The 15,531-nt window shown below is 36.4% G+C and overlaps 1 protein-coding gene across 4 annotated transcripts in view; it reads left to right on the forward strand.

Moving 5' to 3' along the window:
- The window catches only part of agtpbp1 (ATP/GTP binding protein 1), a 41,649-nt gene that overhangs the window by 4,137 nt on the left and 21,981 nt on the right, over positions 1–15,531 (forward strand). The window contains exons 2-11 of one of the 4 annotated variants that reach the window (XM_015374322.1): positions 1,837–1,897; positions 3,157–3,287; positions 10,180–10,247; positions 10,862–10,925; positions 11,195–11,341; positions 14,015–14,146; positions 14,255–14,348; positions 14,478–14,515; positions 14,776–14,984; positions 15,076–15,253. In XM_015374322.1, coding sequence (XP_015229808.1) covers positions 1,866–1,897; positions 3,157–3,287; positions 10,180–10,247; positions 10,862–10,925; positions 11,195–11,341; positions 14,015–14,146; positions 14,255–14,348; positions 14,478–14,515; positions 14,776–14,984; positions 15,076–15,253 — 1,093 coding nt within the window. In that variant the 5' untranslated portion in view covers positions 1,837–1,865. Of the gene's footprint in view, positions 1–1,836; positions 1,898–3,156; positions 3,288–7,408; positions 7,702–10,179; positions 10,248–10,861; positions 10,926–11,194; positions 11,342–14,014; positions 14,147–14,254; positions 14,349–14,477; positions 14,516–14,775; positions 14,985–15,075; positions 15,254–15,531 lie in introns of those variants that run through there. The other 3 variants (XM_015374323.1, XM_015374324.1, XM_015374325.1) reach the window with 3 other exon arrangements.

Genomic DNA, 15,531 nt, shown 5'->3' on the forward strand with positions numbered 1-15,531 from the left:
AGTGTTGTTCAGCATGGGGTGAGTAGAAAATGAAGGCTAATCATGTTTTGGGTGTACTATTCCTTTAAGCTCAGATCAGGCTCTTTTTCTTTAAATGTATCGTTCTTTAAATATCTCTGCTATTTCCCCTTACATACATGCCATGGATATTACTTCTAAAGTTGGGCTTCTCAGTAAGGTAAATATGTAAAGTTGATATTTAAAAAAATACCTGGACCAATGTATTTGTAACTTGAGACTGTTTTGAGGGTGACAACAACGGATTCCTACAAGTAAGTCTGTGTATTCATCTGAATAAGAAATCTGTATTAAAATGCAGATCATTTTAAAATGTTTACAGTGCATATATCCTAAGTAATGTAAACCTGGCCTAAAATATGACCTACACTCCATATGCAGGTCTGTTAATACAATGCCAAGTAGAGACTATATCCCTTTGAAAAGCAGACATAGCTTTCCATCAGTCTGGCATGGTTTAATAAAGTTATTCCTAAACAATTTTAAGTCTATGATGGTACACTGGCACTGTGCTATGTTTCATTTCACAGTTTTAAACCTGACTAGAAGTGATTACAGGGTTTCTTTCTCTATTGGGGATACTTTGTTATAGGCTGGAGCCTCTTCTATGTTTAAAAATCGCCTCTCACTCCCTCAGTCAGTGTATAAACTATCCCACTGCCTTTATTGCTGTTTTTCTTTTCTTCACACATAGTTCCCATAACATTTTTAATACCCACCTATAAACATTCTCTATCTGTTCTGGTTTGAGATGCTTCAAAGACTCGTTTAGTGGGGCTTTATTTTATAGCTGCACCGTTTTTTTATTTTTTTTATTTCTTTATTTTATTATAGCTTTTCATAATCTGTCCAAGTCAAATGTGTGAAATTGTTTTAATTTGTGTATAGCACAGAGACATAAGTGGAAAAAATGCTGCTCACCCTGCCTAGTCGGAGCCTCTCTATAGGCAGTCAGTGTGACATGGAAAAAAAAAATAAGTTCGGAGATTAAAAAGTCACATGTAACTGCTGTGTTCAGGCCCTAACCTGTTTTCAAGTCTCTGACGTAACTATGAACTCCTAACCTCCTTCTCTGGAGGTGTATTTAAGTCTGATGGCCCTGCAACAGGCCAGTGGTCCCAAACACTAAAGCAGATCGAAAACAGAATGGATTTAAATGAAAAAGGAACAGGGTGCTGCAATGGCTCAGTCAATAAAGCAACTCATCATAGTCTGTTTACCTATAAATCTATCTCTCCTTGACTCGATAGCCTTGCAAGCACAACCACTGCTCTAAATATAAATCTTACCAATTATCACATAGGCTTCTGTATAACACCAATTAAATTAGATACTGAAAGTATGACACTAAAGAGTTCTGTATTTTTAAATGCAGATGCAGTGCACTCAAAAAGATGAATGAAAGTGAATCCTCTCATAAAATGATAAAACTTAGAGAGGAGGTACTTAGGATTGTTCCATGAGCCTCAGGGCTGAGGTAGAACCTGATAAACAGGGATTTTATTTTTATCAGGCAGACGGTTGTAGTCCAATGCTATTTGATGTTATTTTGCAAAACATTTTACTCTCTTATGACACTACTCAGGTTTGGGAAAAATCCTGCAAATATTTATACACCAGTACATTCAAAGCTAGGGGCTTTTGAGCTTTACGGTCAGGTGGTTTCAGCATAGTTGCTTGGCTTTCTCCAGTTGGAGTTCTGTGGGAAATCATGTGACCCTGGAGGTTAAGGTTAATCACGCTTGTTTCCAAATGATGCAAATTGTTTTGACTTGTCCTCTTTTAGTAATGTGGACTTTCCTTTTCATTCTCTTGCAGACAACATGACCTTTTGACGTGGGAGAAAAATGAACAAGCCCAAAATGGCCACAGAGAAGGGGTGAGCTGATGCATGCACAGCCACACACACACACACAGGCAGTGATGGGTGAAGCTTAGAGAAACATCTGTTTTATGATCTTCGTAACTCTTGATTCACTTTTATGATGTTGCTCTGTTATATCTTTTATTCCTTTTAGCTTTTGACTCCCTTCGGAGCAGCATCTGATCCTACTGTTTATCTTATTGTTGCACTATGTGTGACCATGTGAGGGAGGGAGACTTTTAACATTTGTGCCAGAGAACACTCTGCAGAGATAATTACACGGCCTTCAGAAGCAGCCATATGAATTTGTCACGACTAAAAATAATCTTTGTTCATCTCTGACTCAGGTTTATTTAGGTTCTACATCTGTTTTTGTTCTTTGCCCATTTAGGCTTTACATTCTCCAGTCATTCCTGACATTTTCTTTAATTATCTGTCTTGATCACTAGCTTTCTATTTCTGTTTTTGTCTCTCTCCTCCTCTTTTTCAAGGATGAGAGCGCCTGCTCTACTGGGTATAATCAGAGCTTAGATTTTTGGTTGTTTGCCCTTGCTTTACCAAATGACCCCTAATCTCTTGCTACAAGTGCCAGAGAAGTTCATGTTATTCGAAAAAGGTCAGCCAGCCCAGAAATAGCTAATCCATTGAGAACAGTCATTAAGTGGGATTTAGTAGAAAAATAAATAATCTTAAAGCAGACCTTAACTGTGTTTGATACCAGTGAAGCTGCTTCTATTTATAGTTTTTTTGTTTTTGACATATAGTTTTTTTGTAGATGTAATAATCCCAGTTTAAAATTTTCTCATTTTGTTATGTATTTTATTGGCATTTTATATGATCAACCCACACAAAGCAGCAGACATTCATAAATTGAAAGAAAAGGGATATATACTTTTACAAATAAGTCTATAAAGTCTGACTTCCATTTGTATTTGGCTCCTTTTAATTTGATACACCTTAGAAGACAAGACAACAAGATATTCAAATCCATTCTCATGTAATTTAATCCCAGAATAAGTCAATTTCTTTAAAGTTGTGCTAGTTTTTGTTAGACAGCATTAGTGTATAAGTATGGAACAGAGGAGACAGGTAAAGATGTCATCTGTAAAACCTCTGAAGTCAGCAGATGAGGCCACTGTTATTAGGCTGATCTTAGACCATGAGAGTTGAACTTACTTAAGACTGTGGAGATATTGTAGGTGAGATGGAAGCAGCATTTTATGAACTCGGACAAACCTTATGTAATATAAGATGAAATGTCTGTTTCTTACCAGTGTTCCCAGTAACTCCAGGGTACTTATGCTCCTCGGCCAACTGGAGAGGATGAATGGGGAGGTCATGCTGAAAGATGTAGAAACGGCAAGACAGGTCACTGCGAAGATCCTTCATCTCATACAGACGCAGGGTGAGGAAAGCAACAAAATAAAACTCACATTTCATTATGCACACATGCTCGCAGACCTAACCAAATGCTGATTCAGCTAATTACATAGCAGCATCCCTGTTTATTAAGGCACTTTATCTAGAGTTGCACATCATTTTTCACTTCCGATTTATTCCTGACTACTAGCAAGTTATGCTTAAACGATTACTGATTGCATACTCAACAATGTGTGAACCAGACAGTCCACAGCAGCAAAGAAAGTTTGCAAAAAAAAAGTTAAATACCAGTGTCTCGTCAACCTTTGGTGTAAACATGGGGAATATTTTCATGACAAACCTTGGGCCTCTGAGTGCCAACTGATAACTGTTTAATCATCACAGCCATTCTCCATATAACTGTTGTTTACCGATTTCCTGACGCTTGCCCTAAACAGGATAATGCTCTATTTAACAAAGGTTAAGTCGATTTAACTCACTGGCCTTCACAGTCACAACATTTCACCAGCATTAGCTTGGCCTGTTCAATTTGTGTCAAAACTACGATGTGAATTGTTTGATCTTGAATTGAATTTCTAACGTGCAAAAACACAGACATTTAAGCTTGTGTGTAAAGTTGTTGCAACATTTCCTGCATAATCTGCATCTATTGGTGAGAGTGCATTCACCTGCATTCAATCTCAGAAAAATATAGAAGATCGAACATTTAGAGACAGAAGTAGCTTATGATGTGATTAGTCCTTATTAAGGTGTATATTTTTATGACAGTAGAGACATTCAGACGCTGTGATCTGTAGAGAACGAATATATCCCCCTGCCAAGAAGATATTCCTAAATATAAACCTTAGTGAATGTTAACATAAGGGCTGCCAATAACGATTATTTTATAAATCGATGAATCTGTCAATTAATTTTGAAGTTAATGGATTAGTAATGGGATAGCCAAAGAATCCTGACTGAAGTTTCTTTATGAAATTAAACCAGGTGAAAATAAAACTTTACCACTTAAGGAGATTATTATAGAGATTATTGATGGACAAAAGTTTTTTTTTATTTTTTTATGCAAAATATTTTACAATTTTTATATACTTACTGCTCTGAGCGGGTTGCTACTCTATACTCCAGTTATTTATTAATCAGTAAATGCAATTATGTGACGATTATTTTAATTATAGATTAATACGATTAATTTCAGCCCTAGTTAACATTTCAAGTATGCAAGTATTGATCTTCAATTTGATATAAATTCACATACAGTGTTTCTTGAAGACACAAATCAGGAGCAACAAACTAAACCTTTGAGACATTTTCAGTTTTTACTCAATTAGCAAATCATAACATAAGTTTCAGAGTTTTTGCTGATTGGAGACATAGTCTTTAAGCATGATTTACTTTTAGCTCAATGTTGCTAGGGAACTAAATATTTATACATATAAACTTACAAAGTGACGTTTTAGCCTTTTTATTAGCTAGTCAGAGATGTTTGTAACCTTCAGCAACTAAACTTCAGCAGAGATTTATATCAGGCTGAAGACATCTGATAAGCTTAGTTCTTCCTAACACCACTCTGCCAAACCCTGGCTGTTTTATTCAGCTATTTTTCCTTCTGCTGTTCTCAAATATGAGTTCTTCAGTCAGTGACAGTGACGTCCTCATGGAGTTTATTAATTTTATCTTCTGAAAGCAAACCTTTTCTCCTTATTTTCCTTTGTTTAGTAAATTAATTCACAAAAACTTGTTCAAAAGTCCTCCTGTGCAAAAGGAGAGGATGGGTGCAGCAGTAGCTGAGGTGTAGATTGACTGATCTTGAGCCTTCGAGTTTCTGATTACTCTTTAAGAGCGGTGTTGATCTCACAGCGGAAAGAGAAGGCATTGTGCCACCTCTCAGTGTTGAACACCATGTAACATGAGTGTTTCTCTGTTAGCAAGGAGCCTCTGCTGTAAACTTGGATTAGTTCAAATATCAGTTTCACATTGTTGTTGCACTCTTACACTCGATAAATGCATTCGCCTAAGTGGTGAAATTAACTGACAGTTTTGATGCTTGTTTAAGTCATTTATCACGCAAATATGCAAAGCATTCTAAGCGTGCAAGTTTTGACATGCTAGGATTGCCTGCTATTCTCAAATTGGCATGACTGTAAATAGCAAACACGCACTCACTAAACTAGAAACGTAGAGACAGAAATTCAGGCTGTTAAATATACTAAGTGTTCATTCAACAGCTTTTAGATCTGCTGCCTAAAATAACAACTAAATCTTATATATAAAATTTCACAGCAATCGATTAGAGGTTGTTGGCCAATCCCAGGTTTGTGAAGCAGTATTTATTTACCGGTAATAGATTTATTTTTCATCTTGCTGTGAGCAAATATTTTCCCCTTGGATTACTAAGCAAAATCCAAAATAGGTATATGGTCTTCCTGTTGTGCTTTTACGTTTTTTATTTGTAATTTTAGCAGCAGATGCATTACAGGATTTATGGAAAGCAATCAGTGTGACCCTTAACCTTTCAGTCTGCAAAGGCCTTCCAAGTATTTTAGCTACGGCACATTTTAAAGCATTAAGACAGAAAACAGAGGAATAAAATGGAGCCTTCAGCATGCTGGTGTCTAATAAGATGGCTACTTTGCCATTTCGTGTTTGTAATTGCTAGAAAAGCTTCCAACCAAGACAGTCTCTGTATCATGGCAGACTAATTGAACGATCCATATACTTTCTCAGAAAATGCAGTGACTTTTAAAAAGCTTATTATACGGCTGTGGTTGCTCTGGCTTTATTTTATCCCTGTCTGTAAAGCCATACATGGTTTTTTTTTATTTTTCTTTTATTTAAGGCTAAAATAGTAAAGACCTTAAGCTTATAGTAGGTCTTTTCTTTAATTTAGCCATGCCAGTCAATATTTCTTTGTTAGCCTAATCATGGTCTGCCTGGCACTGACTTTGTAGATGCTTAGGAAATTACAATGAAAACGTTCTTCTAACGTGTATGTAACTTTTGGCTCTAAAATGGCGATTTCAAAAGGCTGAAACCTCTAGCAGTCGTTATAAGCCCTAGTGTCTACTATCAGAAGGTGTTGAAGTTGGATGGCCAAAGTGTGAAAGCTCTGGGATGGCATGCCAGTTGAAAAGATTTGAGATTTAAATTGACTAAGATGTGTCTGACTTGCCCAAGTTATTAAGCTCAGGAAAACTATAACATAGCTAATCTGGGATTTTTTAATTAAAATAATCAATGAGAAAAAACAAGTATCTCAAATTAAGTTATTTGAACTGACAGTGAAGCCACTTTCACTCATACTGAAACTGGCCAACTTCATATCTTCTTCCCTGAGTAGCGACTTCCACACTGAAGAAGTTAGGGTGACGAGGTAGTTTTGTTAACTTGTGCTCATTGGTTGGAAAAAGATCTGATTTTTTTAGTTGCCAACTGTTCGTAATGCTGAAAATAATCAGATTCTAGCCACTGCTAGCTCTAGATACTTGTTTGCGACTTTTAGGGAAGCACACAGGGAGTTCTTGCATTATGTTATGTAACAGAATGTTACTGAATTGCTAATTTTCCCTTGCCTACATGCTTTGCTTTTCCTCTGACCTTGTTTCCATCTCATCTTTCTTGAATATCATCTTTCCTCTTTCCATAATTTTGGTCTTCTCCACTCTTCAAAGGAAAGCTGTTAATCCATTCTGACTGACGGGCACAGTGGAAAACCGTCTGTCTGTAACTCTATCAATCATGATATACAGCTGTTCCCCTTCTCATCTACTGCTTTGCTATCTGTCAGAGCCTCCCCTGCAACCCCAACTTGAAACTTGCATGAGTATGACGTTGGTTAGAGGGAAGTGGAGGGGCACAGTGACCCTGTTCACAGTAACTATACACTCCAGGAGGGACTTTTCTGTCCTCTGTCTTAAGTTCAGAGTCTTAGGGGCTTAAGAGGCAGGGAAGAGAAACCTAAAGAAAGAACAAGGGGAAGCTAAGGCTTATTATAGTGTCCTTTTCCATCTCAGAGTGGTGTATTCCCTTATATGAAACTGTTTTTACATGAAGAGATGCATCTAAAACAACTGTCGGTCTTCAGTGGTTTACTTGTTGGCAAAGTTCAGAGGGAGGGGCTTGTTTCCAAGTGTAGATATCTGTGCACACATGGTAGAGGAGCAGGTGGATTGTGTTAACATCCAAAGAGATCACTGTTTGCCTTGAGGGGATACAGACATACCAATGAAGCTTTGGGGGGATCTTTACTTTTTGGCATCATTTACTACAACATACCTAACCCAAAGGGGTTTGACTTATTGTGGTGGAAGTAGGGCAGACGTTTTGGAGAACTCCACACATTTTCATTCGAATGCTTGAGAATCATTAGGCTTTTTGTTTCAAAATGGATTACCGCTACACTAGGAGATACTATTCATCACTGGACTCTTTGGACTCATCAGGTAGGGTCAAGATTGGCTAAATATACCAGAACAATTTTTTAAGAGGTCAGAATTTTCTATTTCAGACCTAATTAAAATCTGTAATATATAGATTTTTTTTGCCACAAGTTTATTTGTAAATTAAAACAGTATATTGAATTCAATAAATTTGATATTTAGGTTTATCAGAGGAAACTAAGGAAAAATGCTTTTAACAGCAAAAAGAAATGTTGTTTTTAAAACCGACATAGTCATAATAAACAAAATGTGCAACTAATAGGGTAAAAGTCCAAACGGCATGCATAATTTTTTAATAAAAAAAACAATAGACTATTAACAAAACATTGAAATAACAGTGCAACTAACAGCAGGGTGTAAAACGACTTACTTAGCTTGTTCAGAGCATGATTATAAAATCTATTAGCTGCAGGGAAGAAGGATCTGCAATAACGCTCCCTTTTGCAAATGTGCTGCAGCAGTCGTTCACCTAAAAATTACAATTGAGTTCAACGTCAGGTCTTTTTTCTAGGCATTTTTTTTTTGTAGATCCTAGTCTTTGATTAAATGTAAATCTCTTAACTATTATTAACCATAAAGGAACCCAGTTCCTGTGATTAAATATAATAGATAGATGGAGATATAAAAAAAATACATTCAAAGTATTTTTTTTAGCCTTCTCTTACCTGTCATCAATTTTAGGAGTGGAGGTGCAATCACGCTTGCTGTATTCTTTTCATTTATTATATAAAAATTTATTATATAGATTTTTTTTTTTTTTAGACCAATGGCAGAGTTCACATTTTTAATCAGCTTTGTTTGTTTTGTTGTGTTTTCTGTGGACCTTTTACCTTAAGCCTTTTTACAAAAGGCTCCCTTCATATCCAAATTCTGCATAATCAATAGAACTCTACTTCCTTTTATTTACTCCCAAGTCTTGCAGACGTACCTGGACATGTAGAAAATTTCTGTGAAATTGCTTCTTATAGTTTTTGTTTGCTTTGAATTGAATTTAAACACCCCATTGATTCCACAAAAAAACAAACTGTTAAACTGTTTTTGCTGAGGGATTTTCAGCATGAGCTGATTAGTCCTAATACTTTTAATAATGAGAAAAAAATAGATTACTATGGTCCCAGCCTAGAGATTACTGGTTTGGCTTAATTATTACTGCAAATCAGCTGAAATTTCTTTGCACCTCTCTTCATTTTCCTTAAAGATCCAAACATTGATCATATCATTCTAGTATTCATTGTTACAGAAATGCATCAATCAGCATTTAGGCGTTAAGGTGCTGATTTGTTTAGAAGCTCTTTAAAAAGCCTGGCATGATAAAAATGTTTTTAAGACGATGCTGCTCCCCTTTCCGCCAGTCTAAAGTGTGAGGAGAGACAGACTGAATGAACATGATTCCTGTTTGCTCTCCAGTGTAACTTCAGCGTATTCTCCTCACTGCAAACTGCGGAGGCTGCATAGCTGACACATTTTATCCCCACATGCACTGGATATTGCATATTTTGTCGAACACCCAAAACTGCCTGACATAGTCTAAAATCACCACTAAGTAATGTAACCCTTCACTTAAAAAAACAAAACAAAAATAAGGGTATATCTCTGATTAAAATGTGCCAGCTTAAGAGAAATCTAGTAACATTATCTCCTGCTCCCAACTTTGTCATTGATTATGTTATATATGTAATTTTCTGTTGTTTATTTGCAGTATTCTGTTGTTATTGAAGTCCTGCAATTTTAAAGGATGTTTTGCAAAGCCGTCAGTGTCCGTTCCAGCTTTTTTATTGTTGTTTGGCGGTTTAATATGTTCCTTTAATCTGTCAGCACTCCTAAACATCGATGTTAGGCCCTGCAAAACAAAATACACTCGGGTAAGACTGTTTTTGTTATTAAAGGACTAAGTAACTGCTACGTCTTCCTCAGTTGAATAGAAAACTTAATAATATATATGCGGGGAGGGGGCAGGTTTAAGAATTCCTTAAAGTTTTAACTTATGACATGTTGAAAACTAATATGGATGCAAAACAAATATTTGCTATGTAAAGATACAATGGATTAAAGGTCCTCAGCAGAGAATGAAATCACTTTCCCTCTTTGTTGTAATGTGAGCCTCTGCGCTCTGTTGCGGGGCCCATTGTAACGCCATTGCATATTTTTGAATGGGAGTCTGGCAAAGTTTGAAGCATTCAAGTGGAGATGATCTTCTACACTTCAGTTCCTGAAAACAAGCCAAGCTCTCATTTTAAGATGGCCAGAGATAGGAGAGATAAAGATATAGTATTACATCATGTTGACTCAAATTAGATAGATCTTTGAGTGTCTTTGTCAAGCATTTGTTCCACTTGTTTGACGTAAAAGGAATAAGTCATCACCTACTCTTATAACTACAGATTTAGGATGGGTCTATGATCTTTTTATAAAGTCTTAAAAGGCACAAATATCTGTGTTTTTATATTCCTGATGATCTTTTTACTGTCTGTTGTGTTACAGAGAAGAGTGGAAAAGAGGTGATGTCTAAAGGCTCCAGTGGAATGGAGGTCATCCTGTCTTCTCTGGAGGTCAGCTCATGTTCAGTCAACCACAGGCTATCCCATCACACCACTGTAACACAATATTCAATAGGCTCCCTTTTTAAAATTCACCAAGAGTAAGATTAAGTTACTTTTAATGAACGGTTCATTACCCTCTGTGAGTCAGTATGACACATCAGATGCAGGTTTTAGAAAGTAAATAACCTTTATGTAATAATGAAAATAAGAACCTTTTGAATTATAGTTTTGTAAACCAGAAATGTAACAAGATAAAAACAGACTATTTAAGAGAAAAAATATTGCATTACAACCTTGTAAGATATAAGAATGAAGGGGGCTTTATTGTTATTTGTACATTAATTTTTTTTTATCAGAATGTGTCTTTTGTCGGTTTTGCTTTTCTTAATTTTAAAATTGTCTCACCACATCAGAAAATTGTTTAAATGAAGCATTTTGGTCTACAGTCTTCTTATAGTTGCTGATGATTCAGTCTCCTTTATTGACTGCAGCTCTGCAGCCAATTTCATGCTGATTATCTAAGAATAATAAATATCTATAAGTTCATAAAGAATTGCTCTTATTTAATAATATGTCAACTGTGTCCATCATTTAATCATATGTGATGCTTGTCACTTTGACAGAACAGCAGGGATGTCCAGACTACTCTGAACATCATGTACATCCTCAGTGAGCTGCTGACAATCGGTAAGGAGGCTGTGATTTATTTTACATCAGGTTGCATTAAATAAATTAAGCCTTTTGCAGAGATTGCTCCTGCATTTATTTATAATGCAATTTAAAGCCATTTAGAAACATAATATATTTTCTTAAAGCTTGCATAGTATAATTTGATTCCTTGATTAATAATATGGCAGTGATAAATTGTATCAATGTTACCCCATGTGGTTCTAATCTGGTCCTGAATTAAGTTTCAGCTCTTTTAATACAGTTCTATTCCTGGTTTTCTGTTATAGGCAGAGGCCGCAGAGTGGGAGTGTTTGTTTCCAAAGGAGGAACAGGAGTTTTATTCCAGATTCTGATCTCCGCCAGTAATGAGCTTCCTCCCAGTGAGGAACTCATGCTGCAGCTTCACTCACTACTGGCCAAGGTTGGACCGAAAGGTATATTTATTTTCGATCAGAGTCTATCCATCTAGAAAGTTATGTATGATGCTGAATCCTTACAACGCTAGGATTTTTAAAAGCTCAAGACATTTAAGCTGGTTTTATAGGCGCATATCTGTGAAATTGTCCGCGTCTAAAGTAATGTAGAGATCCATCCTATTGGTCAAATACATGAAGGGCTTAATTTGATTGGTTAAAAACTTCAAGCGCCCATGTGATTTACAAAACACCAATATGTAGGGTAGATATAAGCATTTGACTCAGCCATTTATCACAGTTTAACGGTTTTGTGATAAAAAATAAATGTATTGATAACTTAACCATTTAAGGATGAAAAATTCCTCTTCTTAACACAGTACACTACTGACCCCCACTGGTTGAATATGGTCTGAATTAATCAGTAGGTAGATTTGACAGCCCTGCCATGCTTAGTGAACAAATCTCTCTGTGTTTAATGTAGGGGTAGAAACTGGTCAAATGTGGGTTAATTTGTAAATTTTGTATGGATTTGTGTAGATTTTCAGCCACAGTGACAGGTTGCAATTCCAATAGTAAATGCTATTTAGGTAACTAGCATTTAGGGCAGCAATGCGCCGGAGTTGCTACATCTTTCCGTTTCAACGGTAAACTGTGAGAAATTGAAGAATTAATTTTGGCAACATAATGTTACAACCTCTCACAAACTAGCGTGTCTTAGACTCCATCTTACTAGACATCTCTGTTCATAAACATCCGAGAATGACTGTAAGTTCTTTTCAAGAGTTATTTATAATCAATAGATACAGGTGATACTTATGGCATGGGCAGGTTCATTGAAGACAGAGCAGACATTCACCAGACACGTCTCTACAAAGCTGCATTTTTACAACCGCGTACAAAATGTCCCACTGAAAGCTGCTCAAAGGGAAGAAACGTTTCTGTTTGAACGGACAATAATTACTGTATCCATCAGCAGATTTTACACTGGTGGCACAACCTAATACTCACATCTCGTTATTTCAGTATATCCAATCTAAGATTCCCATGATGTCTGAAAAATGCTACACTAAACAACATGGTGGCTGGTAAAATATTCAAGTGGTTCGTACTAAGTGCTGTAAACCCCTGGTTTAGTGTCTCATGTAAGTAGGTGACAACACTTGGCTGTGACATATGAGTTGTGTATTTGTAGCAAATTAAGATGTAGCTTTTGAGATCACCATAAAATGTACACAAATAATGCTGAAGAATTATTAGGTATTTTATTGTATGAAATTTGCAAGTGTTTTTTTTTCTGGAGACTCCTGTAGACCTCTTAATTTTACTTGAATTGCTTAATGTACATCTTGTACAAAATGTCCATTTAATCCCATTAATAACCATTTTTAGGGGTATCTAAGTGTTTTCAGACGGCACACAAGTTGCTTAGTAGCCTTTTTTATTTCATTATCAGGGAGCATCATACTTTTCTAGCACCTTCTTTTCTAACATCTGTACAAAACTTGGCTGTCATGTTTTATCTTTATCCTTTGAGCATCATTAAATAATGCTCAAAAAAGAATAATCAAAAGTTGGTTTTATTATTTGAAAAAAAATTTCAAAGATGAGATCATGAGTTTCAAAAAATTAACTAGAGATGGTAGTTCATGCTTTTCATTTGTGCTAACAGTCGACCGATACAGGCTTTTTTAAGGTCTATAAAGATTATTTTGACATCTGACTGATTTTGAAATTTGACAACAGTTTTTTTACTTTATTAAAATGACAGTAATAATAATTGCTACATCTAACAGAACATTTAAAATGGAAAGCGAATGGAAGGAGTTGCAATGTGATCTTAGGACATGGCTGATGAATACACTAATGAATCTGCCAATGCATGCACTTATTGGCTGCTAAGATGCAATTTTTTTATTGCCAAAAAAAATCCGCTGGCTGATGTTTCAGTCTGTCTCTTACTAGGACTATTGTTTTAGTCTTTATGTGTCTCAGTAAATCGGTTTTAAACCTGTGTCAGTCACTTCAGAAAAACAGAAGCTTACATGTGCTCTGCACTGGCTTCCTTTACGATAGAGACTACATTTCTAAATGTTAATCCTAAAGGTTAAGGCTCTATAGTTAAGCTACGGAGTATGTTAATAGCTTATGGATGCCATATAATTCCCCTTAGATTCTAAGATCAGCTGGTTACTGGTAGTAATGCAGACTCGCCTTAGACCTTGAGGAGATTGGGCTTTCCTGGTGGTGGCTCAAAGGCTCGGGAACTAGCTCCCACTTTCTTTGTGCTACATAAATACCCTACAGCCTTTTAAAAATCTGTTATTTTTATATAAGCAGGCTTTTAAATAGACTCCATATATATTTGAAGTATATATATATTTCTATTCTTATTATTCTTACTATACTCTTACAGTGCATCTTGTGAAGCTATATTTACTCTGTCTGTGAAAGGTGCTATGCTAATTAATTTGACTGCTTACATACTTAATATTGCTTTTTATTGCTGCTTCATTATCAGTGATTTACTGAAATTAATGTAAAAAACTGAATGTATGATTAAAAAAAATCTTAGTAGGCGAATTATAATGTATAACAAAGTGTTTTTGACTCCTGTAAGACTAGTTTGAGGTTTAGTTAAAAAGCATATTGCTTCTTTCTCACTCACTGATATTAAACCTTTTGTGTCTTTAGACAGAAAGTTTGGAGTGAAGGCACGTTTGAGTGGAGCTCTGAACATCACGGTCAACGTAATTAAACATAATCTACAGAACACAAAGCTGCTTCTTCCTTGTCTGCAGGTTCTCAGGGTTTACTCTACCAACTGTAAGTAGAATGCATCCTCAGTGTCTTGGAGCTGGGATAAAAATCGTATCTGCGCTACCAACTATGTAGTTAACTTTGACCTCCTCCTGTGCTTTTTCATATGCAAAGCGGTAAATGCTATTTCTTTGGGCAAGTGCGGTGTGATGGAACTTATTTTCAAGATTGTCGGGCCCTACAGTAAGAAGAACACCAGCCTTTTCAAGTGAGTGTTTTTCTCCTGTTAGAGAGGCACATAATTATAGACAGCACTGGTATCCACAGGTTTGTGGCCTTTTTTTACAGATTTATCAGTCATCATTTAACACTTTGCTTTATTTTTTTAAATAAACAGGATAGCTCTGGATGCACTTGGAGCTCTACTCAAATCTAGTAAGTATGTTATTGGTATGAACTTTATGTATGTATGTTATTGAGTTGAACTTCATCTTCTAGTCCTTCATCAGTACACTCTTCATCCAGTGTTGCATACCTTTTAGTTTTTCTCCTTGCTGCCTTCAATAACACACTTTGCTCTGGAACCTCTATTTCTGTCTGTCTTTACAGTTTTTAGTTGGACTCATTGATCAGTCCATATCACAGTGTTAACCCTGTGTCTGTTTATCTACTATGTCTTCCATTCCTCTGTGCAGAAACTAATGCTCGCCGTTTGGTAGACAGTGGCCATGTGTCTGTCTTGCTCACTCTGTACCTGGATTGGCATCGCAATGACACCCGACACAGATGTGTGTTGATTCGTAAAGGATTGCTGGTCTGCCTCAGAAACATTACCAACATCAAACTGGGCCGAAAGGCTTTCTTAGAGGCTGACGGCATGAGAATCCTTTACAACTCCTCCAATGTGAGTGAGAAAATCAAAGCAAGTAGAAAAGAAAACAGCACCGCAGTAGTCTGGAACATTTCATTTCATTCTTTTTTCTTTTTTTTTTCAGGAGTGTCTACCAGTGCGGACACTGGATCCACTAGTGAACACTTCAAGCCTCGTCATGAGGAAGTGTTTTCCGAAGAATCGTTTGCCTCTGCATACTATCAAGTCAGCCTTCCACTTTCAGCTGCCTCATGTCCCCCCTGGAGGACCTGTGGCTCAGCTGTACAGCCAGCCTTCTGGGGGTGAGTACACACAAGGTGTACATAACCCTATACGCAGTTTAGTTTAGGGGGGCTAGCTTGTCACAATAATTGTTACCGTAATTATAGAAACAAAAGCAGTGATGTAGTGTCATGTCGCTGCCACACATAACGGGCCTTTTCAGTCTAATGAACTAATCAAATCTTCAACAGCCCTTAACAAGTGTTGTGTACATACCATAAAGTATTTATTCACTCCCTGATGAGCAGAAATGTAAAATCTAAGAAAAAGGCTGTGATTGCATCCTCCATTTGTATTC

Source organism: Cyprinodon variegatus, unplaced genomic scaffold (genome assembly GCF_000732505.1).
Source record: "Cyprinodon variegatus isolate N-32 unplaced genomic scaffold, C_variegatus-1.0 Scaffold100, whole genome shotgun sequence".
NCBI lineage: Eukaryota > Metazoa > Chordata > Actinopteri > Cyprinodontiformes > Cyprinodontidae > Cyprinodon > Cyprinodon variegatus.